The following is a 26,565-nucleotide window of genomic DNA, read 5'->3' on the forward strand; positions in this document are numbered from 1 at the left end:
GTGCAAGGAAACGCCTCAGTCTATTCCTTGCCAACCTTTCTCCAGACCTTAACCAACAGCCTTCGCATCCCTCAAGCACAGAGCCCTCAAGCATTCTTCTCCAGGCCCCTCTCCCCTCCCACCCCTGAAGGAGACCCTGGCAATTCAGTGCACAGGCACCAGGACAGAAGGGTCTCAGTACCTCTGGGCCCCCTCTGCCTGCAGCTCTCTTGAACCTCAGCCCCACAGGGCTCCTGGAAGAAAGGAATGGCATGGGGAGGGATGGTGGTGATGGGAAGAGGGACTGGTCTGGCTGACTGGGAATGATCTGTGCTATCCCCATGTCTTTGTGCTCTCTCCAGCTGGTGCAGGATGGAAGGAAGGTGGAAGAATACCTGGAGCAGAGCCTGCCATACCTGAAGGATATTCAGGCCAGCTTGAGAGAAGAAGCCATCAGGTTCATTGGTGAGTCCCGCTCCTGGCCATGCAGGTGGGCTTGGTGGCATCCTTGCTCAGCCCCAGCACCCTGGATACTCTCCTTTCCTGGGGTCACCCTGCTGAGGAGGAGGAGGGCAAGCAGCAGCTGTCCTGCTGGGAGCTCTGACGGGAGCTCTATACCTAGGGCTTGGAGCATGGCACCTGAGGGACCGAAATGGCAAAACGCTGCAGGATATGTGCAATGGTGAGTAGGGGCAATGCTCTGCTGGCTGTGGATGATGGGGCAGGGGACAGAACCTGCTCAGGGTGCTATCGTGCTTTGTCCTGCTCCAGGGAAATGCTTCAGGCTCAGTGGAAAGTAGCAGAAGCATTGGGGCATTCCTGAGCAGCAGCTTCCAGCTGATCCACTGGTCCCAACTGCTCTTCCAGGACAAGGAAAGAAGTGGATGGGGCTGGCATGGGACAGCAGATACTGGCACTTCACCACTGCTGTCCTTCTTTCTGTAACAGCCATCCATGACTTGTTGGACAATGCTGACGCCTCAGTCTGCTCCCTAGCGTTTCAGACCTTGTTGATCCTGGAAACTATACAGCAGCAGCCACCATCAGGATGGTCCATCCGAACACTGTGCTGCTGGCTCTGTGGTGGCAGGGAGACAACAAGGTCTCCTGAGGATAATGGCTGCATGTGAACAAAGCTGGAACAACTAGCCCAGTCCCACGCCGTCCTTTGCACCCTGAGAGTGATGAGCAGTCAGCATCATTCCTGGCTTCTACTGCTGCCTGCAGGACAGCTCATCCCTCAGCACACCCTGGCCCCAGTTCTATTGTACAAGTTTACCCCTTCTTTGAGCTTTCCCCCCAGAAGGAGCCATGTTTGTTTAGCCCTTGTGCAAGTCTTTTCTTTAGGGAGGCAGAGGGCAAAGGGGAAATGGCAGATGCCATCAGCCAGGCAGCAGGGCCAGTGTGTGCCAGGGTCCCCACAGCCACCTTCCCAAGGGCTGGGAGGAGACAGGGCATCAAATGCCCGGCAGCAGAGAGCTCCTCACCAGCACTGGCCAGCAGCTCCCTGCCTCTGGGACCAATCCCAGCCTGTCCCCTTGGGAAACCTCTGTTCTGCCAGCACGCAGCTGCCACTTCAGCAGGGAGAGAAGGAGGCAACAGGCTGGGAGTCCCAGGTTGGCAGGGATGCCCTGGCACCCTGCTTGCTCCAGCAGCAGCAGCACCAATGAACCTGCTGGGTTCCAGTCCCTCCTGTCACCTACACAGAGATATTATTTTGAAGGACACCAGCATCTTTAGCCTGACAGTTTTGTCTCCAGTGCCATTGAGTTTCTCTCAAGTACCCAGAGGTTGTCACAGCAGAGGAAGTTATTGCCTGGTCCAGACCTACCTTGTTAGCACAGAGGTAAGGCTTTGACAAGAAACCTACAAAACCCTAATGTTTTCCTTGTCTTCCTGTAAAGCCCTGCTGTGCTTTACAGAGGAGCTGATCCTGGGCAGAACTGTCTTTCACAGGCACTTCCTGCTTGCCATGAGCTCACTCCATCCCAGAAGCCCAGCCCAGCTCTAATCACTCCCATGCTTGGAAGTTTGCAGCACAGTGGTTGAGAATAGTGTCACTTCTCAGGACAGATCTGTCCCAGTTCCATTTAATCCCTGCCCTCATTTTCTTGGCTTTGTGGCACTGAAGAGCAGCCCCCAGGGAGGTTGAGTATGAACAGTTGCCTTAACATTCCTGGGCTATTTATCTTTGGTGTGCTAACCTTAAAGGTGCATTGGGGTGGGAATGGGGATAAAGACTCCCTGGGTTCCTTCCCTCTCATATCCCCACAGCAGCAGCAGCGAAGGGTGTGCTTTTTAATGTCAGTTATAATAAAATATTTTTACAGAGCCCAAAAAGTTCAAAATAGTGCAAAACATCTCACTGTCATGCATCCATGGTAGCCGCCGCTGGCAGTGCCGCGCGCAGTCATACAGACACACAGGCATCTGTGACACATGTGCTACAGGAGCAGAATTTGTTGGTTCAATCACATGCCGAACAGGACAGGTTGGGGAGGGGGCAGGGGGCCGAGGGCCGGGGCATCATGGTTGGGGGGGCACAGGGCTGAGCCCCAGCCTCGCTGTGCAGGAGCGGTGGTTAGAAAAGGGCTGTAAACACTGAAGAGTAACGAGAGAGGAAAGCTAAACCCTTTGGTCCCAGGCAAAACCTATAGAAAAAGGACCATGGGGGCCAGCCGGAGTACCCTGTTTTGGGATGGAGAGGGGACTTGAGAGAGCTATATTGACTTGTGGGGTCATCAGGCCTCTGTCTTTCCCAGTACTTAGAGACAGCTGGGGTGGCCATCCCCAACACTGCGCATCCCAACCTCCCAGGCACTCGCACGACACACACACACACACACCCCGCACATATCACGCAGAAATGGTGGTTAACAGGAAATTGAGGGGCAAGGGGTCCTCTGGGCTGGGGGTGAGAAGGGTCTTTCTTGCACCAAGGAGGTCTCATGGGCACTGCTACACTGCACAGGCATGGCTGGTCCCCACTGGCCAGAGCAAAGGGAGACGGGTCCCTGCACTCCCCCACTCCCAGCCCTCGCTCCCAAGCCCTGGCACCCTGGGGGCAGCAGTGGGGCAGCCCATGGTGGCTGCAAGGCAGGGAAGACAGGATACGGGCCAGGGGCTACTCCCTGCTGCTCCTGGCCCCAGTGGTGCCACTGCCAGCCAGGGAGGGGACCTTGTGCAGGGTATGTGGGGGCTGCACTCACCAACCCAACAGCCCCAGTAGCCCTTCCAGGTACAGGACACAGCCAGCTGCCAGTGTATGTACAACGATTTACATATGTACAGGGTGCTCGGTGGGTGGGAGCCTCCCTGTCCCCCATGGTGCCTGAAGATGCTTGAGGGATCAGGACAAGGGGCCATCATGCTGTGCAAGCAACTCACCAATACCCCCAGGGGTGGGATGAGAGACACCCCCCCCACCTTCACCCCCAGCTCTTTCCTTGTGTTGTCTGATGAGGTTTGCGTCTGGGTACGACAGGGTAGGGTCAGGGATGGGCCACTGCAGTTCCTCCATCTCAGGCACCCAGTCTGGATCTAGCCTTTCTCTGCAGCCCCACCAGACGCAGCACCTTCCCATTGGGGTGGGATGGTGCCATGGCCATGCTCTGCCCCACTGTCACTCAGACATTCTGGTCAACGGAAGGATGGGGTGGGTCTGTCACTGCAGCCACACACCCCCCCTCACCAGGACAGGGAAGGAGACTCCTCTTGTGGCCACTCTTATGGCTTATACATGGCTGGAGGACGGAGTAGAAAAGGGGCCAGGAGTGGGGGGAGAGGGCTGGGGGAATGACAGGGGTTTAACTGCTGCCCTCCTCGGCTGAGCGTGTGTCTGACTTGAGCTTGACAAATTCCTTGGCCACCTCGTCATTGTTGCGCTGGGAGAGGATGCGGAGGACGGTGAGGCCGGTGTCATCCATGTGGATGCGGCGGCCCAGGGGCAGCCAGCAGGCACAGCCGGGTCGCTGCAGGATATCGCGGAGCTGCAGGACAGCGATGCCCACCGTCCGGTCCTCGCGGGCGAAGCAGTAATCCTTCACACACACCTGCAGTTCATAGCACTCGGGGCCCGTCTCCGTACCCAGCGTGCTGCAATAGGGCAAGGGACAAGCAGCTGTCACAGGGGCTCACACTCCCAGGTCCCCTGGTTCTGCCACAGAACACTTTTGGATGCTGCCTCCCCACTGCCCCCAAAAAACTTTGTCTTTTTTTTCCCCCTTTCCTCAATCCCTGCTTTTACAAATGAGAAAACATTTAAAATATCCCAAACTCCCTGGCAGACCCCACTGTGGGGGGGACACATCACCCAGCCCAGCCCCACATCCCCATCCCTGCAGCGTCACTCACAACTGGAAGCTCTCATTGTACTTGGGGGCCCAGCTGTTGTTCTTGGATTTAGTGGCAAATTTCCTCTTCTTGTCACTGAGGTGGGGCCCAATGATGTTGACCTCGATGAAGGGCCGGAAGATGCCCGATGTCTGCCATTTGAGGTCATTTGCAGCCACCACTGCAAAGAGAGAGCACATGAGGCTCATGGAGCACTGCTCGATCCCGGCATCCCAGCTGGCAGAACCAACCTTTGACGGTGACTTTGTGTTCACCAGTGCCTGGGTGGGTGAAGAGCTCCACATGGATGGACACCTCCCCAACAGGGTCATCCACACCAGAGCCTGCATGGCAAAGGGAGGTGACATGAGTGCTCATTCCTGCTGTGTCCCTGATGTCCACCACCAATCCCACTGGAGGAGGCAGGTCACCCACCACGGGACAGAAAGGGGTGGGCAGCAGGACTTGGCCCGATGTGGCCTCTGCTAAAGAGTTCTGGAGACAACAGCATGGGTGAAGCAACTGTCATGGATGGCTGGAGCTGGCACCAGGCAGAACTGGGGAATGGCAGGACAATCCCAGCACCAGGCTGGCTCTCTGTCATCCCACCTCACATCAGCAGGACCCAGTGAGTCCCCACTTGCCCAGGCAGGGGCTGAGGTGTCTGAGTGGGACGGGGCAGGGGACAGTAGCCCTGCTCCACCTCCTATAAGCACAGGGCAGGAGGTGCTGTCAGTGGTCCATGCATGGATGTGAGTATGGGCACAGCACTGGGCAGAAGAGACCTGACCTGGCCCTTGTGCCACAGGGCAGTCATGGCCCTGCCAGGGTTTGGGGCTGACCTGCCCCCTCCTGTATTCCCTCCATCCCTGGGGAACTCAGGTGACCTGCGACCAAAAGCCCAGTGCACCCCCTCCCCTCCAGGAGCCATGCATGCACTCATGGGTGAAGGAGGGGGTGCAAGGCAGAGGGACAGGGTCTGTGGGTCAGACGGGGCCAAGGAGATCAAACCGAGCTCAGCAGAAAGCTCCCAGGGTAAAAGTAACAGTGGAAAGGAGGACACATGCCCATGTATCACCGCATGGCTCCCAGCACAAGGATGCCAGGCTGTGTGGGGTGATGATGGCACGCTTTCCTTTCCACCACCCTCGTCCTCCACGAAGCCCAGCACCCCATCCCCACAGGCAGCGCCGCATGCTGAGCCGAGATGGAGCTGATGGCGGGCAAGGACTGGGTGTCTGGGTACAGGAGGCCAAGCATGGAGCGCAGTCCTGGCCCCTCTGGGTGCCAAGGAGGCCAAGCAGGGCCCATGGAGCTGGGCTCATTCCTCACGCCCTGGAGCAGGCGGGCAGAGCTCACCGGAGTAAGGCTAGTAATGGTCCTTCTGGCAGCAGGGTGGAGGGGATGGGGGACATGGGCACGGTCATGGCCTCCCCAGGGCCACACGTCCCAAGGGGACAGCTTGCAGGGAGGTAAGGGCAGGTTCCCACCCCCAGGCAGCAGCACCAGGGACAATGCGGGCTGCCCAGACCTAACCTGGTATGGCGGGTGGGGGGGTGTCAATACAGCTGAGCACAGCTCCTCTAAATTCAGCCCAAAACAGGTCTGGGAGTGGGAGTCTGTGGGCAGAGGGCTCCAGCTCTGGCCACACGAAGAGCGCCCAAGGCTGGCAGTGCTGGGATGGGGCTCGTGGCCACCCCAGCCCACAGTGCCGGGACTGTTACTAGCCCAGGCCGGTGGCAGGCGGGTGCAGTGGTGGGCAAGCAGCACACGTACCCTTCTCAGGATAAATTTCTTCACTAAGGGTAAACCTAATACCTTTCCCACCATGGACTAGTGGGAAGGAGAGAGAAAGAGACAGAGACACGGCACAGTGATGAAGAGAGGAGGAAGGAGACAATGTGTGTGGGGGATGAGAACAGTGAAGGGTGGGGGGAGAAAACAGAGAGAAAGAGATCAGATCTCACAGACAGATGAGCAGCCGAGCATCTGGACCACACTGCAGCAACACAGGAGCACCGGGCACCACCCGGCTCTGAGCCCAGGGGATCCTGGGTCCAGGCTGCACCCAGGCGTGCTGGCACCAACCAGACTCAAGCCCACCCCACCGACACAGCTGGCACAGGAGGCACAGACAGGACAGATGTCCCTTGCAGGAAACGCACAGACAGCAAATGCACGTCCCACTCCCTGAGGACACAGACAAGCCTGGCTGGGGCACTATACAACAGCCCATGACTGCAACAGAGCATTTCTGTCCCCTCCTCAAGCAGGCAAGGGACAAAATAAAGAGCAGCATTTAGAGACGAGGCGTAGTCCTGCCCCAGAGGGTGCCCAGCACCCTGCCCCACATGGCTGTGGGGCAGGGGCAGTGTCTGAGAGGCGCCTGGCATCCTGGACAGATCCCAAATCATGGGGTATAGAGGGCACCCAGCATGCCCAGGACAGGCTCTGGCACAGCATCTGAATCCAGGCTGGCACTCTTTGGCCAAGACCGGCAGCTCCAAGGCAGCACTGGACCACAGGTGTCTGTACACCTGTGTACAGACTGTCCCTGTGACAGGGACCAGAGGGTGACCTCCCCTACCCATGGGCCCCATTTCTGTGCCAGCCCAGCCATGCCTTAGCACTGGGGATGCACTCTTCTTGCTGGTGAGGAACTTGGAGGTACCAGGCTGCTTCTGGGCACCCATGGTCCCTCTTCACCTGCAAACCATGGGAGCAAGAAGCCCTTCCCTCCCCATTCATCTCTCCCACCCCTCTATGAGCCCAGCTGGGACCCCCTAACCCCACTGTGACATAGGGACCTGACAATGGGGCAACCAACCACACATATGGGGAGAGGGGGCCCGGGTCGGGGGGGGCGGGGCAGTGCATCATACCCTGCGAAGCCTGGGTCTGCACAAAGGTTTTGATGAGGAGGTCAGTAGCCTGGGTGTAGAGGGACAGGGCGTAGCGCAGCGACTGCAAGTCGGGGCTCTTCTCCAGGAATGTCTTCTTCAGCCCTACGCCACCGGCATGGAAGTATTGCTGTAGGAGGGAGGATGGCCTTGGGGTCCTCAGCAGCTCTGCTAGAGCTCCCGCAGTGCCTTTCCAGGGCTAAAGCCCTCAGGGGCACCCCTACATACCCCAGAACACCCTCACCTTGATGGTGTCCAGCGCCAGCTCCACCACTGCACATTGCTTTGGGGTCAGGCTCTTGGCTTCCTCCCGCACCATGTGGTCCTGCAGGGCATGAATCCTGCTCTCGGTATGGAACCAGAGCCCCATTCCCCTTGCCCCGACCATGCCAGCAAATGAGCGCTGCTGGGGCCCTTGCAACAGTGCCAGTGCCAGCCTTAGCACAGAGGAGAACAGATCGCCTGCACCCAGCCCACCCTCCCAGCACTCACCTTCAGCTTGGAGAGCTGCCCCAGCTCCTTGGCTGCGTTAAAAATCATCTGCGTGCCCTGCAGAGAACAGAGACAGGAACAGCTCTGGTGAGCGCCTGAGCTGGGGGTGCCATGGCCAGGCTGGCACATGGTGCCAGGAGCTTGCTGCAGCTCTGGGGGCTCCCCCAGGCTCCAGGGGGTTGGAGAAATGCCCCCTGGAGAGCACCAGGGGCTACTGGGCAGTGATGTGGGTGCACATCCCAGCCACTGAGTTCTCACTACACGTGGGTGGCTTGGGACCTGGGGACTCCAGGGCAGGACATCACTGTGGCATGAGGGAACTCACACCCTGCTCAGCACAAGTAGCTTGGCCTAAGGGTCCCATCCTGCTCCCTGTGGTGCCCAAGCACCTACTTCTGCATCCAACAAAGCCCAGCACAGCACATCACTGGCACCACTCGGACAGTCGTACAACACTGGGGAGCAGAGAGCGAATGCAGGGGGACAGTGGGCACAGGGAGGATGCGACAAGGTCCCCCTGTACCCCATGGTGCTGGCAGCCAAGCCAAACACCCCCCTGCTACCCAGACCCCTGCCCAGTCCCAACCCCAGGGATGTTTCCCAGCCCCTGTGCACCCCAGGAACACGGCAGATGGGAGCCCCTGGCTGCCTTCACTTGCCCTGTGCCATGCCAACCCATGGGCAGAGGCCATGAAGCCATTCCATGGGGCCCACTGGCACAGCTCCTAGAGACGCAGCCCCATGGCATGGGCAGATCCTGCTCACTTCCCTGGTCTAGTGCCTGCTTACTGGGCTGAGCACAAGCTCCCCTTCTCGAGCCCTCCAGTGTGCAACATGCAACTGGATAAACAGGGGCCCCGTGGGGCAGAGCCAGCGATTCCCACCTCCTTCCCCCAGCACCCATAGCTCCAGTCCTTCCCAAACCGCAGCATCTATCCCACTAATCATTACCTTCTGCAGGGGTCTGGTCCCCCCATGGTCTTACTCTGTACTCCCTCCCACTAACCCTTTGTGCCCCCTCACTCCCCAGGTTGTGTCCCATTCACTTGCTGTCCCCATCTCTCCCAGCTGGTGAACAGGCTGGGAGCTGGGGACACTGGTGGCTCCCAGACAGAGCACAATGGAACACTGCACTGAGCTGGGACCCCCACACACCCCTCAGCACACGGGACAAGGGACAGGGAGGAGGCAAGAGGAGGGACCAGAGCCAAGTGGGGAGCAGAAGAGCCATGTCCTTACTTCAGTGTGACTGGGCAGCTTCACCCTGCTCTGGAAGAGAACAGCAAGGGACAGTTACTGGTGGTCCCAGCAGCGGCCAGCCGCGGGTCCGGGCCCCCCACATCCCCCGGCCATCTGGGCTCTTGCCCAGAACAGCTCCTCTGGCTGCGCCCAGTTCTCCCCTGGTGCCACTGGTTCAGCACCAGTTCACACCTGCAAAGGCTCAGCCCTGCATGCTTACTGCTGAGCCTGTGATGAGCAAGCCACCACGGGTTCAGCAGGACTAAGGATACTTCCTGGGCGGGGCAGGCCTGTTCCCCACCTTGTTTGGGGCTGGGGAAATATCGGAGGGAAGCAGCTCACACAGCACGTTCAGCAAACTGGGGCAGGACCCAGCGTTGCCTATGAGAGGAGGAGGCATTGCCCAGACAGATGCCAGCGTGGCTCTTCCTGAGGGGTGGGTTTTGGGAGCACGCAGCCCTCAGGGCCGTGCTGGGCCCCCAGCCCAGCAGTGGGGAGCACCCAGACAGAGGGAGAGCCCATGTACCTGGAGAAAGCCCTTTTGGCAAGTTTTGGGGCTTAGTGAGCCTTCCTGAGGGCCCCCGCCCAGCATCAGGAGGGAGCAGGCTCAGAGGTCCGGGGGATCTCAGCAGCCACATGGCCCCCACTGTGCCCTGCACATCCCCAGCATCCTGGGGGTGACCTCTTCCTGTGCCCCCAGGGTGGGACAGGTTTGTGGCTGGGATGCCCCATACTTGGGCACCATGTCCCCATGCTGTCCTCGACAGGCATCGGGAGGGGTGCCGAGCACTGTGGGGCTGCCCGGGGATGGGTAACACCCCACATACCCACCCACAAGGGCTCAACACGACATGACACCCGCTCCCTACCCCAGGCGACACAGAAACAGGTTATTGCACCCATCCTGCACACAGGCAGCATGTCCCAGGCAACACAGCACACCTCAACATGCCACGCAGGCAATGGCACATCCAGACAGCACGACAGAGGAAGCACGGACAAGCCTGGGCCTCCACAGCAGGTAGGTGTGGGGCCACGAGTGTGGCCACAGGGCAATGACACACATGGAGCCCACAGCTATTTACCTTCTCTGTCCCCTTGCCATGTTTTCTCAAGAGCGTGCCCTGTAGAAGCAACGTCAGAGGTTGAGTGGTGGGGTGGGGAGACAGCGTGGGACGGGACACAGGGAGAGCAGGACAAGGCTGGGCACGTGGGGTGGCCACGAGCTGGTGACAAAGACATTGCTGAGCTCCTCAAGGATAGTCAGGGCCAGTGAGGAAATGGTCCCTCTTGGGGTGCTGAGCACATGGTGGACTGGTCCCCACTGGGATACAGGGTTAGTGGGGGACTGGTCCACAGGGGGATGCTGGGTCAGTGAGGGACGGGTGTCTTTGGTGTGCTTGGCCAACTGGTTCTCACTGGAACACACAATATCACGCTGATGGGAAACCATTTCCCACGCAGGGATGCTGGGCTTATGGTAGCTGGTTCTTGCTGGAGTACAGCAGATGCTGAGCACATGGGGGACTGGTCCCCAGTGGGATATAGGGAGGCAGGAGCCAGGTGGCACTGTGTGTGGGAAGCCTCTGGTGCCCCCACATTCCCCTACAACACTGGGGAGGAGACAGGGAGGGGGCAGCTGTACTTGAGTTTCACACGCGGCGTTCTGGTCCATGCGGTGCTGGGCCCTGTGACAACCCCACACTGACCCAGGCCAAGAGAAACTATAAAATGGGGCAGCAGTGCCATGTGGAGGGTTCCCAACCAGCCTCTCAGGACCCTGCACCCTGAGTGAGCTGACACCATCCTAGTCCCCTGATAGCCTCAGCAAAGCTGAGCCCATGGGGTCCCTGTGGGGCCTGAGGGGAGGCTCAGTCCAGGCTGACCCAGGGTCTCTCCAAATGCTGCTGTTGAAAAGAAATGGTGTTGGGGGAGAGGGGACAGTCATTTGTCCCCACAGGGATTGGCACCAGCACCCAACCACCAGAACTCACACTACTGCTCCTTGCAAAGGTGCCTGTGGTCAAAGGAGGGGTGGGAGCAGGACTGGGGGTGGACGTGGCCCTTCCTTTGCCCCACAAGGCATAAGCCCATGGCCACAGACTGAGCAGAAGAGGACAAAAGGAAACTGCTCAGTCAAAGCCATGCAGGGACTCAGCAGCAATGCCAAGAAGGGAATCCAGGAGTCCGGGCTCCCAGTGCCATATCCCAGCCAAGGAAAAGGTCCCACAACTCATGCCAGCAACTTGACCCACCACTGAGCAATCGGACCAGGGACTGTTGTGTCCCAGGGAGATGCTCCTCTCCACCGGCAGGAAAGCCTCTGCCTTCAACCCCTACCATAGCCACCCCCAGTCAGAGCCTCAAGGGGAAACTGAGGCACAAGGGGTCAGGGAGAGCAACCCTGACTGCCAGGCACACACCACTCCGCCTGCTCACATCTCCAGTGGCCTCAGCATGAAACAAGACAGGATCAGCCCAGATTTGACTGTCCCTGATTACATGGCACTGCCCCATCCCCGTGCCCTGCCACCCCATCACTAACCCTTGCACTTGCCCACATCCAGCTCCTTTGAATCTCTCCAGAACCTTTCTTTCCACCCCCAAACCCAGGCAAATGCCCACTAGGAGCCAGTGTCAAGCGGGCAGTACAAGGATGGGGACCACAGAGGTGGGCTGCGTCAGGAGCCGAAGGAGGGTGTGGGCAGGGTACGGGCAGCCACACGAGACAGGAACCGGCGGGGCCAGGACCGACACACAGCAGACAGACAGACAGACAGACAGGGAGCTGCCGTACTTACAATCATCTGCCATTGAGAGGCGAGCGGAGCAATTGGAGAGAACAACCGTGACATGAGTGTCGGCCCCTTCCTCCATCCTCCCCAGCCCTAGCTGCCCCACAGCTGGGTACCAGCCCTGGCTGCCCCCCGATCCCCACCAGGCAAGAGGAACAGCAGAGCCAGGGGCATACACCATCTGACGTGCCACAGCACTTGGCACCCATGCCCTGCCATCAGCATCACTGGTCTCCACAGCCCCGAGGTGGCCCCAGAACCTGCCTAGTCCATCCTTACTGTGGCAGGGACTCTGCCCCAGGGGGACTCAGCTCCAGAGATCTGGTGGACCCTCCTTGACACTCAGTTCTGACACGTAGCCCCAAGTCAGCACCCTGCTCAGCCACCCTGTGCAAGCTGTCCCCTGCCATAGGGACCAGCCCCTTCCAAGGACTGCCTCCCCACATGAAAATCCACAGATCTACATGTCCATGCCATGTCCACCACCCTCAGCACAGGGCTCACTGCCTCCAGAACATGGCACAGTCACACATGGCCATGGAGGGACAGAGACAGGGGCTGGGATGCCAACTGGAGTGACACAAATGTTCCTGATAGATTTGGCCACCTTTGGTCAAGGGTGTGCGACTCTGGCCAGGAGTGATGCAGGGCTGACCTGAGCCGGGCTCTGGGCTGTGACAAGGAGCCAGTGAGGTGGTACCACTGAGGGCTGATATGTCACCAATGTGCTGTCCCTTACAGACACAGCATAAGGACCCCCACAGCCCCTGAAAAGTGACACAGTGGATGGTGGCTCCAGGGACTCCAAGTAAGAGCCCGAGTCCAACTTTGTGACAGTGACAGAAGCAACTGAGAGTGACAAGGATGAATGTATGGTTGGCTCAGAGCCCTCAGTGTTACTATTCCCTGCCTGACCCTGAGTGAAGAGCCTCCCCAGGAAGCTTCAGGGTACATGGCTACATGCAAGGGAGGATACACACAGCAATGTGATACAGAGACCTGAAGCCTGTAGGCAACCTCCCTTTGAGGAGGGACCACCAGGGCTTTGCTCAGCTTCCCTAGAACCTGCTCAGCCTATGAGGAAGGAATAGTTCAGTCCTGCTGCAGGGACATGCCCCCTCATCCCCACATCACTCCCATCCCTGCAAAGCCAATCCCTGCTCCCCAGGCAATCCCAGCCCCACAGCAAAGCCAAGATGTGGTGACTCCCCACACTCCGAGAGCCTCCTGATCCACCTCGTGGCACAGGGACCGTGTTCACAGCCAGCACTGATGAGCATGGCATGGGATGTTGCCTAGCTCAAAGGGTGGAAAGGAAAGGACCAGTGCCCTCTTGGTGCCATGATGGAGATGGCAGGAAGGTCCTTTGGCAAAGCCAGCCAAGAGCATGCTGGGCTGCGCTAGGATGACCTTTCTCTCCTCCATCCCTTGCCTGGCCATGAGCTAGGAGTCAGTCTGGGGAGGCTGCCAAAGTCCCCAACCCCCCAGCAGCCAGTGAGGGCATCAGGCCAGCAATGTCCCACACTGGCCCCAATCAGCCACCCATCTCAGCTCCAGGGTCCCCCGTCCCTGGTCCCCCTCCCTGTTGCTCACCGTCTGGTCAGTGAGCGGGGGCAGGACAATGGTCTTCTCCATTGTGTTCATAACCAGCTTCCAGAGCTCCTTCAGCACCCGCTTCAGCACTGTCTTCTCACAGATCTTGGCAAAAAGCGTCAGGCTGCAGAGAGGGGACAGGGCTGAAGGTCCCAGCACGGCACCCCCGATGTCACCCCCTTCCCAGTCACCCTGACCCTGCAGGTCCTCCATACTCCTGGAGCGAGTCAGGGGCATCAGGAAGGGTGGGGGGTCCCTATTGGCCCCTACACTCACTTGCTGTCCAGGAGGTCCATGATGGGCTGCAGGACGTTGTCAGCATCCTGCGCAACACTGCTGCAGGTGCTGGCGGGGACGTTGCCAGTGCCTTTCACCTGGCCCAGGATGTCGCCCATCTGCTTCACACACTCTTCGATGTGCGGCTGGAAACTGGGGACCGCAACACCCAGGCAGCTCAGCATCCTTACAGCCATGCCCAGGACCTGCTTGTCTAAGCAAAGTACCCAGCCTGGCCCCAGCCACAGCTCCTGGACCCCCAAACCTCTCCTTGACCTACTGCCCGCACCCTCTTGCCTGGGCGTACCTGGTGGCAAAGACTCGGCTCAACTCATCCAGGACATTGTTGAGTTTCACCTGCAGCTCCTTAAGGATATCACTGGCTTCTGTGTCCAGCTGAAAGAGGGACATGTTGGGGAAGCCATCAGAGCCCCTGACCCAGCCCACAGGGGGGTCTCTGCACCCCAAATGCACCCCTGGGCAGGGTGAAGCCCATCCATTGTCCGACATGCTGGGACAGCGTGATCCCATATAGGAGTGAGGAACTGAGGCCTTCTCCCAGCACTATGGAGCCAGGGAAGGGTCTGCCTCTGGGGAGAAAGGACTGATCCAGCTTCATCATAGGGCTCCCTCCTGAAGATCCCAATACACACCTCCTTCCCACCCATGGCTTCAAACATCTTCTCAAGCTGGACACGGAGCTGCTGGATGTTGTTCATCAGGATGCAGGGCTGGAGGGGTAAGATGGAGAGGGGAGTCAGTACTAACAGATGTGGCTGGAACAGCTACCCACCACACCAAGTCCCTCCCACCCTGTACTGCGGTACACAAGAACAGCTGTGGCATGGAGCTCTGCCTGCCAGCATTTCAGGGACTGAGACCAAGGGCAGGGCCTGCTCCATGGGGACCAGCTCTGGAGCTGAGGTGGTGGCTGGGGTCACCATACGTGGACAGTCCTGCCTGGCAGCACCAGGCAGGTAGCAAGCAGAAGGGAGATACATCACCACTTTCTCCTTCTCCTTGGAGCAGTATGAAGCAAAATCCTTGGAGATGATCTCAGCATACTGGAGTAGAACATTGCTGATGGTCTGCAGCCAAGCAAGGGCAGGAACAAAGACACCCAGACAGCAGGAACAAGGAGGAAGGAGGGAGAAAGGGAGACCATGAGCCCCACAGCAGTGAAACAACCCAATGCCTGGATACACCCTGCAACCCCTGGACCCTTCGGCCCCACGGATACACCAGGAGCTATATGAGCACAGCCTCTAGAAACCAGACCCAACACTTCACCCACACAGCTATGAAAGCACCAGCCATCAAGCCTACATCCAATCCCATCTCACACTGCAGTGAGCCAGTGGCATTTAATTAACCTAAATAATTAACTCATTAATTAGCTAATCTCCTGTGCTAGCAAAGATGGGAGAGCCACAGGGTCTGTTGATGGCATATTCGCTTGAGCATCACCGTTAGAGGTGGCACAATCTGTGCCATATGCTGCTTCCCACAGCGGGATGGGAGGTGGCAAAGGGAGCCCAGGAGCCCTGTGCCACGGCTGGAACTGAGGTCCCAAGGGTGCTGATGGCCGGCAGCTGCCCACCTTGGCAAACCGTCGCATGTAGTGCCCAACAATCTGGGGGTCGGGGCATTCGAGTTTCTTGATGATCTCGAAGCTCTGGTTGAGCTGGGAGAAAACGTCCACCACAGAGCAAGAGAAGAGCGCATGCTCCGATGTCTGCTGGAACTGGGGGAGCAAGAGGCTGTGTCAGCAGGAGGCAGGAGGGGAGGCATTGGCCCTGGCTGGGACACACTGGGTATTGAGGGACAAGCCCCTCACCCACCCCCAGTTGCAGCTCCTGTGCCCACTGACAGTCCTGTTCATACCCCATCCTTCTTGTCCCGCTCCAGTGCTCCGTGCAGGAAATCCCGCGACACCTCTTCATTCTCATCCAGCCACTGGATAACAAAGGGCTCAAACCAGCTGGAAGAGAGATCCATCCCCAGTGAGGCCAGCAGCCCCTAGAGCACAAGCACCCCCTCCCTTGCCCCCCAAGGGCTGCACTCACGCAGGGTACTCGGGCACACGGCTCTTGAAGGAGGGCAGCTCGGTGACATACTCGTTGTAAAGCCACTTCACCTTGAAGTGCAGGTTCATGTAATCCGCGCTCTTGCACAGGCGGTGCTTGTCGTGCTCTGCACAGGGAAGGCGAGCGCCATGGGGAAGGGTTTTGCTTCAGGCCCCAAACCTGCGCGGGGTGGGTATTTGCCCCAAGGGCAGTGGTGGGGATGCCAGGGTGATGAGGTGAAGATGGAAGTGCTCCTTGGTGGGGTTTAAGCTAGGCATCATGTTGATGAGGGGGTGAAATGGATTTGCCCAGGGAACAGGTGAGGTGGGAGCAGAGTGCAACTCCTGCCTGGCTCCTGGCTCCCTACCCAGGTAAGAGGGAGATGTGGTGGGACTCACCCTCCATCGCGTACTTCATATCCTGAGCGAAGAGGTTCCACATCACCTCGGCACTGATCTTCCCCACATTCAGTTCCTGGGGGAACCTAGGGTGAGGGGAAAGTGCGGACAGAGGGTGGACCAGCCCTCCGCTTTGGAGATACATCCCCACGCGCCTCCCACTTGCCTTGGTTTCCCCAACTGTAGAATAGATGTTACAACCCACTTCCAAAAGACTAAAGCCATCACTGCCACCATGTGGGCATCCCCCCGCGTGCAATGCAGGGTCCCCTTTCCTGGCACCTACTCACTGGTTCAGGCAGGGCGTGTAGGAATTCTTGTCTTCCTCGATAATGGAGACGATCAGCGTGATGAGCTTGGACCAGAAGTCCAGGTTTTTGATGCTGGGGCCCTGCTCCTCGGGGGGCACCTCACCTTTCTTAGTCTGGAGTGATGGGGACACAGCAGAGGCTCTGGTCACCCCACCCATGGGGCTTGATTTTGTGGCAGGGCTAACAAGGAGGCAGGAGGGCTCTGGGAACACCCTGGAGGCCCCCACGTAGGCCCCCTTGTTTGCCCCAGTCTCAGCCTCACAGCAGTGGGTCTCAAACCCTGCCCAAAGCTTGAGCCTCATTTTATATGGGGCTGAGCACTCTGGAGAGAGAGCAGGAGCATCGCAAAGGAAAAGGGCAGGGGATGGGGAGGTCAGTGTGGGAAATGAGGTCCCCCCGCAGCATCCCAGTGCATCCCAGCTCCCCCTGCCCCACACACCGGGTCCGTCTGGTACTCGCGGCTGTACAGCTCATGGCAGTTGTTGAAGATGTACTCATAGGTGGAGTTGAGGCAGGCTTTCACACAGTCCTTCACTACCTGGCTGGCTCGTGGGGGGCTCTGCAGCTCCTGGACCTAGGTGTGTGGGGAGGGAGTGGTGCTGGAGGCAGACTCACAGCCCCAGCCAGCCACCAAGGAGCTACCACAGAACCCCAAACTTGCGAAGAACTTGGGCCAGCAAGGGTCAGCTTCCCACTGAGGGAATGGGGTGAGTACGGCCCCAGCAATACCTTCATCCGAAAGAAGGTGATGCTGGTCAGCAAATCCACTGTGGACTTGAGATCCTGCAGCCGTTCAGGGCTGCTGGCAGGGAAATTGTTCTGCCAAAGGGGAAGAAAAGACAAAACTCTCAACAGGGTGGGTAGAGGGGGAGAAAACAGCCAAAACTGAGGATCGGCAGGTGCCTTACCCGGTACATGGACAGGTCAATCCGCAGTGAGTTGTGCAGCTGGTCAAGGAGTTTGACGAAACGTTCCTTCTGCAGAGAAACACCCCAGAGCCAGGTAAGGGGGGGAAAAGGTGGCAGGGACCATCCCCCCTCCCAGCTGCCCCTGGCTTCCTCTGAACCTGGCCCACACCACCCCGGCTCATCCCTCTCCTTCCTGCTGTCCTTCCTTGCCTCCTTCCTTCATCAGAGCCCAGCAGGCAGGCATGGGATGCCCGCAGAGAAGAGCACGTCCTTGCTGGTGGCCGGGGCTCACTGGCAGCCGTCGACAGCCCCCAGGGCAAATGTGTGGCCGTGCCAGGCACGGTACAGGATCAAGAGGCGACACTGCACATCCCTTTTGCTCTCACTGGTAGTTGGTGCCGGAGGTGGGGGACAGGCTTTTCTATCTGCCCTGTCCACTTGAACACCTCCAAGCCTGGGGCAGGCGCAGGGAGAGGGTGTGCAGGATGGTGCCCTTGGGCCTCATGGAAAGAGATCAGGAAAACAGGGCAGGGAAAAAGCAGCTGGGCTCTTGCAGCAGTCGCCCATCTTCTGGGCTGAGCTGGTTTGACACAAGGCCAGGATGGCCTCCGGGAGTCGGACACCTCTGTGGGCTCCTTGCTCACCCAACCAGGCTGCATCGGGGACTCTGGGCAGGGAACTGTCCCAGGTAGATGATGTCCACTGGGGCTGAGTGGCTTTAATTCAGCACAGCCCAGCTCCCGTCCAGGGAGTGCTGGGCACGAGGATGCGAATCCCACATTGGGCTGCAAGATCAGGCATCAGAGCTGAGGGCAAAGCAACCAATCTACCCCAAAATGCTGTTGGGAGGCATTTATTTCACTTTGCATCTCTGCTGGGGCAGGCTTTGGACAATGCTGTGAGCTCCCATGAGAGCCCTGGGTCCCCCCTACAGCACTGGCTGTGCTGGGTCAGGCTGCCCCATTGGGCAGCTCCCTGAGTGCTGGGGGGGAGGACAAGGGGACAGGATGGGGCAGCGAGTCCCGTGCCCACGGCTCAGCCAAGCCCGCAGCCTGCACTGGCAACCGCAAACCTTCGGCAGAGCCAGGCTCTGGGCCAAGACCGTGCGTCCCAACCACCAAACAGCTGCAGTGCTTTAAAACTGGACACGACGGGTGCTCGGGGTTAAAGCGACATGGCCGGGCACTTAAGGACCCAACCTTAGGCTCTCTAAAAAAAGAGAAAGAAACAAGTTTTTTAAACCCTCCATGTTAGAGAAAAGGTGCTTTTTCTTTTGAGTCTTCTATGGTTTCCTCCTCCTGCGTGACCTGGAGGCACAGCTCACCTGGCTCCAGCTCCCGTGAGCCAAAGCCGCTGCTCCCAGAGCTGTGCTCGACGCAGGCTGCATCCCTGGCTACCCAGCTCTTTGTCTAACCCAGGGCTGGGCACTGATCCTGGCTTGACCCTTGTGCATCCAGAGCAAGGACCTGCAGCCTCTGGGATGACATGGGAGAGCCAGGGGGAGAGCTCAGCCCTTCCTCACCTGGGTTTACCCGGGCCCGGCACAAACTCGCCCTGCTCACCGTGAGGCTCCCATTGGGCACCCATGGGTGTTGGCACAGCCAGGCAAGTTTGCAGCGGTCCCAGGCTACACCCAAATGCACAGGGTCATGCAAAACTCCCGGCGAGCTGCAGGGATGGCTTCTTGCCACCTCCCTGTGGTTTTGCCACCAAGGTTTCACCCTCCCACCACCCAGCATCCCGCTGGAGTCCCATGTGGACTCCAGCCACTATTTCATCATAACAACTGGGGGGGGGAGCAAATTTAGACCTTCTCCCAGAAAGGTTGTGGCTCTTTTCCTTCCCCAATAATGGGAGTGGAATGAATTTCAGGGCAAGCAGAGGCTGACCCCCCCCCGGTGCCTGGCTGCCTTTTGGAGCGGGGTGTTTTGCACGGCCCTTTTTGCACCCTTGAGCCCCCCACCCCCTCCCAAGAGAAGAGAGAGAAGAAGGAAGGAGTGTTTACGCACCATCGGACTTACCCCGAAATTGGAAGCAGCAAAGCGGTCGGAGGCTGAGACGTTGGTGGACGCTGTGGTGTGTGCATAGTAGGCATTGATGTTGGCAAGCAGGGTGCTCATCACCGCTGGCACCCCGGGGCACATGTACTTGGAGGAAAGGCAGGCAAAGTGCCTGCAGAGGGAGGGGGAAGGTGAGGGCCATGGAGGGGCTGCCCCTAAGAAAGGGCACAGGATCTGGGGTGCATGCATGGGAAAGTATGGAGAAGGGGTGTGGGGAGAGCTAGGGCAGCATTTCTGTTCCTGTGGCAGGGTGCAAACAGCAGCAGGGTGATGCTGAGAGTGATCCCTGCACCCCCCAGGCTGACACAGCAGGATGGAGGGCAAGGAACTCACGTCATGGCCTGGTAGATGGACTCCACGCCATAGCGCATGGCAAACTCATCCACGATCTCCTGCGCTGTCTCATCAAAGTACACCTTCCAGGCGTCATCCCCCTTGGCATCAGGGATCTTCACCACCCCGTTGTTTTGTAAATCCGTCACAAAGTGGAACAGGTTCTGGAGGTACAAATGAGTCCCATGAGTTCCCCAGGGCTGGTGGCATCGCTGGGGTGGGGACCATAGACCCTGGGCTGGGGTGGGCTGCTCACCTCATGCAGGCACGTGTACTGTACATGGTAGGGAGCCACCTTCTCCTCGCCTTTGATCTCCACGCTGATGTGCAGCCGTATGGCTCCCGACACAGCCGACTTGTCTGTCCGCTTGTCTGCAGGGGTACATGGAGGGGGACAAAGACATCAGGCTTCCCAGAGCAACTCTGCTCACTTCTGGCCCCAAAGAGCGGCAGACGGCCCCAGCACAGAGGGGCTTTGGGGCTGGGGCCCAGAGATGCCCAGCTCCAAGTGCAGCCAGACCAGGGTACAATGCAACCAAGACATTGCAGGGAGGGATCTGGCCATATCTCCAGGCACTAGAGAGATGTGGTCTCTCTGTGTCTCAGTTTCCCCCCAGCAGAGGGCCAGACCTCCTGAGCAAAGGGTTCTGAGAATGACCCTGGAAAAACACTTGATCCCAATGGCTTTCTATATTTAGCATTTTTAACAGCAGACCCTATGCTAATATGCTGAAATAGCCTTCACACCAGGGCCAGCAGCATGTGCCCCCAGACTGCAGAGCCCCAGCTAGTTACCGAGGTTGTACCAGACGTCCATCTCCCCACTCAGGGTCCGGACCTCAATGATCGTCTGGCCCAGGAAGTCATCAGACTCCCTCTTGAAGCGCTGCTTGACACGGGACTTGATGTCGTCATCCTCATCCCAGACACGGACCTTGATGCGGTCAGAGGAGTTATGGCACTCGCTGGGGAGGCGAGAAGGGGCAAACCCTGGGATGAGCAGGGAAACCTTTCCATCTTCTCCCCAGCCTCTGTTTTCCTAAACAAGAGGGACCATCCCAGCTCTGGGCAGGAACTGGGGGAAAGAGCAGATGTGGGGGCACCAACCCTCCCACCAACACAGCCTGGATCAGCCCCTATCGCCAGGAGCCAAACACTCCATGGCACAACACTAGCACTCCCAGTGAGCCCAGCAGCCCCTCTCCACCCTCAACTGGGGCAGGATGAAGCTGACTCCCCATCACCCCGCAGGGATGTGCCAACAGCCAGTGCAGTCCAACACGACTGTGAGTGGCCAGGAAGGGGGATGGAGGGGCCAGGGGTAAACTTACAAATGGAAATTCTCCTCCCAGACCGGGTTGAGGTTGCCATAGATAGTTTTAGTCCTTTTTTTTGTCTTTCCAACCTGGACAGTGACATAGGGGTCACTGGAGCCTGTCTTATCCTTTGCTTGCAGGCCCTGGGCACAAACAACTGCAGCACAGCATGCACACCCATCCACACAAGGCACACACAGTGGAGAGAGCAGACAGAGAGAGCAGTCAGTGCCACCATCACACCGAGATCCTCATCACAGGCACAGCCCCGGGGGCTGAAGCTGCTTTGCAGGATGAGGGGCAGGAGGTGGTTGGAGAACACAGCATCCTTCTGCAAGGAGCAAGCCCCGTGGTCCCCCACAGCATATGGTGCCTGGTGCCACCGGTGCCTACCTGTGATGCTGATCTTGGCTGACCATTTGGAGGTGCCATCCAGGACACTCTGCTTCACTGCCTTCATCTGCTGTGTGTGTGTGGTCTTGGTGACCCCAAACACCTCCTGGATCAGCTCAAATATCTCTGGCTTGTTGCGCTCCCGGATCTTCATGCGGTCCTTGAGTACCATGATGATATTCTGGGTCCGGTCCTCTGCTCCGTGCTTGGAGCTCTTCTCTGCTGCTCCTGGGAGAGGACAGTCATGGGTGAGACAGGGCAGATGGGCAGGTGGCACCCAGGAGACAGCCGAGAGCTCCCCAAGCCCACTGGGCATGAATTAATTCAAACCTGGAAGGGTCTACACCCTGCCCAGGGCAGACCTGCCCTGCTCACCACTTCCACCATGCACAAGGCAGGAGTCCAGCTCTCCCTCTCTAAAGTGAGAAGGGACAAGGCTGCAGGCAGCAGCTCCTTACTCTGCAGGCAGTCAGCGTTGAGCAGGTCCTGACACTTCTCATGGCACTTGACGCCGCACTCGGCACAGCGCATGCCCTGCCGGGCAATGCCCCACAGCAGCCCCTCGCACTCGTAGCAGTAGGTAGGGGTGGTGGCCGTCCACACCTCAAAGTTGTGGGGTGTTGTGCAGGAGATGGGGTACACTAAGGCTTGCAGGGTCTTCTTGTAAACATGGTTTTTCTGTGTGAGGACAGAACAGAGACAGGGAGAAAAGCTCAGGCCACGTATAGCAGCTGAGCCATGCAGCAGAGTGAAGACACCCTGCACTGGGTGCACACAAGCAGGGCAGGGGACAAGCACCACCATCCCCTGGTGCAGCCATGAGCATCCTGGCTGCTCTGGCATCACTGGAGGAGGATGCTAGTATGGCACATACCCCTCTGGCCTAGGGCTCAGCCTTCCCACCACGACTGCCCCGCACCTCAGCTAACCCCAGCACCTACCAGCTCCTCATTGTTCAAGGTGCTCGAGGCCAGCGCAGATGTGATTCCTGCTTTCCTGGACTGGACCAGGGACTGTGGGAAAGAAACACAATTCCCAGATCTGACAGAGCATGGGGTGTCCCTTGTGCACTCCTTTGGAGTCCCAGTGGCCATCAAACATGTGGGACAGACCCGCACCCCAGACAGCAGTGAGTGCTGGCAGTGGGGAGAGCCCAGCTACCAGTGCTGCCAGCACTGCAAACCCCCAACCCGCTATGCAGCAGGGCTGGAACCAGTTCAGCAGGCAGTGGCATTCCCAGTTCAGCTGCAATCCGGAGTGATGGGCACTTACCATTGCCTGCAGGCAGCCAGGGCCAGCGAGGGAGGAATAAAAGGCTGTTAGTGCAAGCCACCTCACAGCAGAGCAAGTCCTGGCCCCTTCCCTGCTGAAACAAGTGGGAATCGGGGCAACACCAACCCCCCACCCAGTGCTGGACCAGTCCCTGGAGATTTTCCCACCCCAAGCCACAGCACTGGCTGCAGCCTGCCAAATCCCTGCTGCAGGGAAAGGCAATGACCCTACCTGACCCCTACATTCTGCCCACCCCACCACCACCCACAACCCAACACCCCAAAACCCCAACACCAACACAGCACAGTGCAGAAGCATCAGCGGCTGCCTGAGCGGGCTGAGGGGTGGAGGGCACTGGGGTGAGGGGAGCAAAAGGGGTGGCAGCGGGATGAGAGGGGGCAGGCGTGGTGGGGACAGAATGGAGGTACCCTGGGGGCGTGTAAGGAAATGAGGAAGGAGGCAAATAGCATCTAATTCTGGGTGCAAAGGGCTTCCAAATTTGTCATCTCTTGTCACCAGAGGGGTGACAGCAGAGTGACCCTGTGCATCACAGCCCAGGGGGTGGATGGGACCCCAGCACGGGGACTAGGCTGGAGCAACACAGTGTGACAATAGTGGGGATGGGACCTTAGGGTCTGCGCAGCTCAGAAAAGCCGGTGCTAGCCCTCCTCTTGTACATGGGTCCATCTGCCCAGCGCCAGCACAGTCCAAGCTGTGGGGAGCCGATGGTAGAAGGGACAGGAAGGAACAAGGGAAACGAGATGGGGCCCAGGAAGCCTTGGGCTGATGTTTGGTGCCAGGACAGGGCCCTGGAGCTCCGTTAAAGAGAAGCATGCTCCGGTGGGGCAAGCTGAGCTGTGCCATCCTCACAGCTCCCCACTGCGATGTCCAGGGCCAGGAGACCCCCAAAACAGCCTGGGACACCCCTGCCCTGTAGGGTTGGAACTGGAGGAGGCTGGGCAGGGCTGGCCAGCAGCACCCAGAGGTGCTTTCTCTTTAACCCCTCAGGACCACGCTCACCAGATCGCTGACTAGAGGGAGAGATTTGCGTCCGGGCTTAATGTCGGGCATGCTGTTAATGCAGCGCAGAAACCTTACTGCCGCCCCCCTGCCGCCAGGGACGGCCAAGCCAGGCCGGAGGAAAGAGAACAGAAAACACAAGCCATGTTAGAGGCAGCTGGGAGCAGGGCACACAGTCCAGCAGGGCGCAGCGGGAGCGAAGCCGGTGGCTGTGTGCTGCGTTAGGAGGAACCTCACCAAATCGCTAACTAGGGGGATAGGTTTTCGCTTGCGTATGTCCGGCATGCTGTCTATAATGATCAGCCCGCCACCAGGCCTGTGAGAGAGAGAGGAGAGTCAGCGGGGAAGGGGAAACTGAGGCAGGAAGGTTCCTCTTCCCCCTCCCCCCCCCATTGCCCCATGTTTGCTTGGGACTGCACAAGAACCCATGCATGGCCTGGAACCAACCTGTGGGACCCCCATCCCCATCACTACTTCGGCTAGGGCAGGAATCACTGAGATAAAAGCTGGGGGGGAAGGGGATTGAGGCAGAAAAGTGTGATTTTTCCCCATGTGAAGATGTTTGGCTTCAGTGGTGTGCCAGTGAAATTCAGAAAAAAAAATAGCCCCTGAAAGGGACCTACAAGAAACCTGGAGAGGGCCTTTGAACAAGAGTTTGTAGGGACAGCACAAAGGGGAATGGCTTTAAGCTGCCAGAGGGGAGATTGAGATGAGCTCTTAGGCAGAAGTTCTTCCCTGTGAGGGTGCTGAGGCACTGGCACAGGGTGCCCAGAGAAGCTGTGGCTGCCCCATCCCTGGCAGTGTTCAAGGCCAGGTTGGACACAGGGGCTTGGAGCAAGCTGCTCTAGTGGAAGGTGTCCCTGCCCGTGGCAGGGGGTTGGAACTGGATAAGCTTTGAATTCCCTTAAATCGAAACCATTCTATGGTTCTACGATTTGGCTCAGTTAGCTTTAGCTTTGCAGCGTGGAGCGGGAGAACTGGGGTCTCCCCCTGGGACACCAAAGGTGAGCACCGAGCTGTTCTGCTATGAGAGGAACCAGGGTAGTGCAGCTCAGGCACAGTCTCCAGGCCACTCCACAAGAAAACCCTGGTGTGATCTGGTGGGTTCTCAAGAAAACCTGCCAGGTTCTGCCTGGGTCAGTGGCAGGGCTGCCCACGATGACAAAATGGGGCAAACCCACAGCCTGTCCAGGTGAGAGGTTCAGGGCTCCCTATGGCACCACTCTAGGCACAGATGGCAGGAGAGAAGTTGGAGCCACCGCCCCAGCTCAGTCCCATCTCGACACACTCACCTCCTCACTCTCCCCCTCAGCAGCAGCTCTTGGGGACACGGAGCGGTGGCATCTCTGCTGGCTCCTCCAAAAGTACCGAGTGACCAGCATTCAGCCCAAAACTCTGGGCCCTGGCATGCCCAGAGCTCAGCAACACTTCCCCATGCCAGCCCCATGACAAGTTCATTAATCACATCCTAATGAGGAGGGGAGAGCAACCCACGAGACCCAGAAGGGGTGGGAGCACAAAATACCAACTTCCCCACATACTCACCCGCCTTTGAACCACAGGGATTTAGCTTCTCCATCACCATCCCCACGGGCCTGCAAGACACAGAGCAGCCGTCACGGGCACAGCACTAAGCCCTCGGTGCCCTCCCCAGGGCTCCCCTTGCATGGGAAGCATGTAAAGGGTTTACAGTGTGGGCAGAGAAAAGTGTGTTCCTCAACTGATGGTGCTCTTTCCAGCCAAGAGCTTGCACTGGGAATAAAATATCTCCAAGAGGGTGAGCTGGGCAGGCTTCAGCAGAGGAGCTCAGGTTGGCAAAGCAGTGGGGATGGCTGCACCATGCAAAATTTGGGGGTTTGGGAGAGGGGAGCATTGGGAAGGCCCAGCAGGTCCACACAGACCCACAACCAGTTGGAGAGAACTGCCAGAAAAAGCCGGAGCACACCAGGGATGGGATGTGTGCAGGGACCATCCCACGGTGCCACCTTCCTTGCAAGGAGTGGATTATTTGCAGGGAGAAGGGAGGAAAGAGCCAATTTTACCTCCCTCGTGGGGCGATCCTTGGCACACACAAGCGCACACGCACACATGGGGAAGGCTGGATCATTCCATTGGACATGCTTACCTGCAGGCAGGCTATACCCCTTCCCTGCAGGAAGGGGAGACGCGGGTGCAAGGGCCATGGTGGTGGACAACTGAAAAGAGAAGCGGTGGGGAGGGGGATCGAAGCCCCAGGGGGCAAATCCAGAGCCAAAACAAAAAAGAAAAGATGGAGGATGGAGTCTAAAAACAGAACAAATAATTGTCAGCTCAGTACATGGGAGAAGGCGAGGGGCTCGCACCAGCGCACCGCATGCAGCACACACCAGGGGAAGGTCCTCAGCACACCCTGCCCCTCGTGGGGCTCCCACAGGTCCCCACTGCCCTCAGGGTGTGGGGTGTCCAGGGGATCGCACGTGTCTGGAAGATGCCCAGCACGTGGCTGGTGCTGGGACCCGGCAGTGGTCAGCCACAGCATTGCTCACCTCCTGCAGCTGCATGCAGACCTTGTTGAAGGCTCTCAGCCAGTTGGCTTTGGCTCGTGCTTTGGGATCCTGCACCTCCACCTCTGCCTGCTCCCTGCAAGCACACACACCTTGCTCACCCCCCAGCATGGCACAGGAGAGCAGGAAGTCAGCCCGGGCAGGACTGAGGATGCAATTTGGGGATCCTGATGGTCCTGGAGGCAGTGTGACCATGGCAAAAAAAACCACTACCAGGAAGGGCTCTATAAAGACAGCAAGTCCCACTGCAAAGGGCAGCACCGTCAAGGCAGAGCGATGGGGAGAAGCCAGAAGTTCTCCCTCCATTGGGAGACTCTGCCCTGGGCACCCAAGGGACAC

At 58.5% G+C, this 26,565-nt stretch overlaps 1 protein-coding gene across 13 annotated transcripts in view; it reads right to left on the reverse strand.

Moving 5' to 3' along the window:
* Positions 1-2,259: 2,259 nt before the first annotated feature.
* UNC13A (unc-13 homolog A) overlaps positions 2,260-26,565 on the reverse strand; it is a 34,122-nt gene continuing 9,816 nt past the window's right edge. For 3 of the 13 annotated variants that reach the window (XM_030509817.1, XM_030509805.1, XM_030509806.1), the window contains 34 exons: positions 26,209-26,302; positions 25,229-25,278; positions 23,684-23,771; positions 22,664-22,669; positions 22,333-22,404; positions 21,850-22,069; positions 21,392-21,619; positions 21,014-21,155; positions 20,478-20,647; positions 19,939-20,054; positions 19,683-19,846; positions 19,299-19,461; positions 17,290-17,358; positions 17,111-17,200; positions 16,821-16,955; positions 16,361-16,494; positions 16,071-16,156; positions 15,673-15,799; positions 15,491-15,587; positions 15,207-15,350; positions 14,611-14,694; positions 14,260-14,337; positions 13,914-14,002; positions 13,607-13,759; positions 13,331-13,454; positions 11,744-11,749; positions 10,028-10,066; positions 8,943-8,972; positions 7,704-7,760; positions 7,456-7,536; positions 7,194-7,341; positions 4,563-4,655; positions 4,333-4,492; positions 2,260-4,074 (listed from right to left, as the gene is read on the reverse strand). In XM_030509817.1, coding sequence (XP_030365677.1) covers positions 3,786-4,074; positions 4,333-4,492; positions 4,563-4,655; positions 7,194-7,341; positions 7,456-7,536; positions 7,704-7,760; positions 8,943-8,972; positions 10,028-10,066; positions 11,744-11,749; positions 13,331-13,454; positions 13,607-13,759; positions 13,914-14,002; positions 14,260-14,337; positions 14,611-14,694; positions 15,207-15,350; positions 15,491-15,587; positions 15,673-15,799; positions 16,071-16,156; positions 16,361-16,494; positions 16,821-16,955; positions 17,111-17,200; positions 17,290-17,358; positions 19,299-19,461; positions 19,683-19,846; positions 19,939-20,054; positions 20,478-20,647; positions 21,014-21,155; positions 21,392-21,619; positions 21,850-22,069; positions 22,333-22,404; positions 22,664-22,669; positions 23,684-23,771; positions 25,229-25,278; positions 26,209-26,302 — 3,826 coding nt within the window. In that variant the 3' untranslated portion in view covers positions 2,260-3,785. Of the gene's footprint in view, positions 4,075-4,332; positions 4,493-4,562; positions 4,656-7,193; positions 7,342-7,455; positions 7,537-7,703; positions 7,761-8,942; positions 8,973-10,027; positions 10,067-11,743; positions 11,750-13,330; positions 13,455-13,606; positions 13,760-13,913; positions 14,003-14,259; positions 14,338-14,610; positions 14,695-15,206; positions 15,351-15,490; positions 15,588-15,672; positions 15,800-16,070; positions 16,157-16,360; positions 16,495-16,820; positions 16,956-17,110; positions 17,201-17,289; positions 17,359-19,298; positions 19,462-19,682; positions 19,847-19,938; positions 20,055-20,477; positions 20,648-21,013; positions 21,156-21,391; positions 21,620-21,849; positions 22,070-22,332; positions 22,405-22,663; positions 22,670-23,683; positions 23,772-23,920; positions 24,000-25,228; positions 25,279-26,208; positions 26,303-26,565 lie in introns of all 13 variants that reach the window. The other 10 variants (XM_030509818.1, XM_030509810.1, XM_030509809.1 and 7 more) reach the window with 9 other exon arrangements.

Source organism: Strigops habroptila, chromosome 20 (assembly GCF_004027225.2).
Source record: "Strigops habroptila isolate Jane chromosome 20, bStrHab1.2.pri, whole genome shotgun sequence".
In the NCBI taxonomy this organism is placed as follows: Eukaryota; Metazoa; Chordata; class Aves; order Psittaciformes; family Psittacidae; genus Strigops; species Strigops habroptila.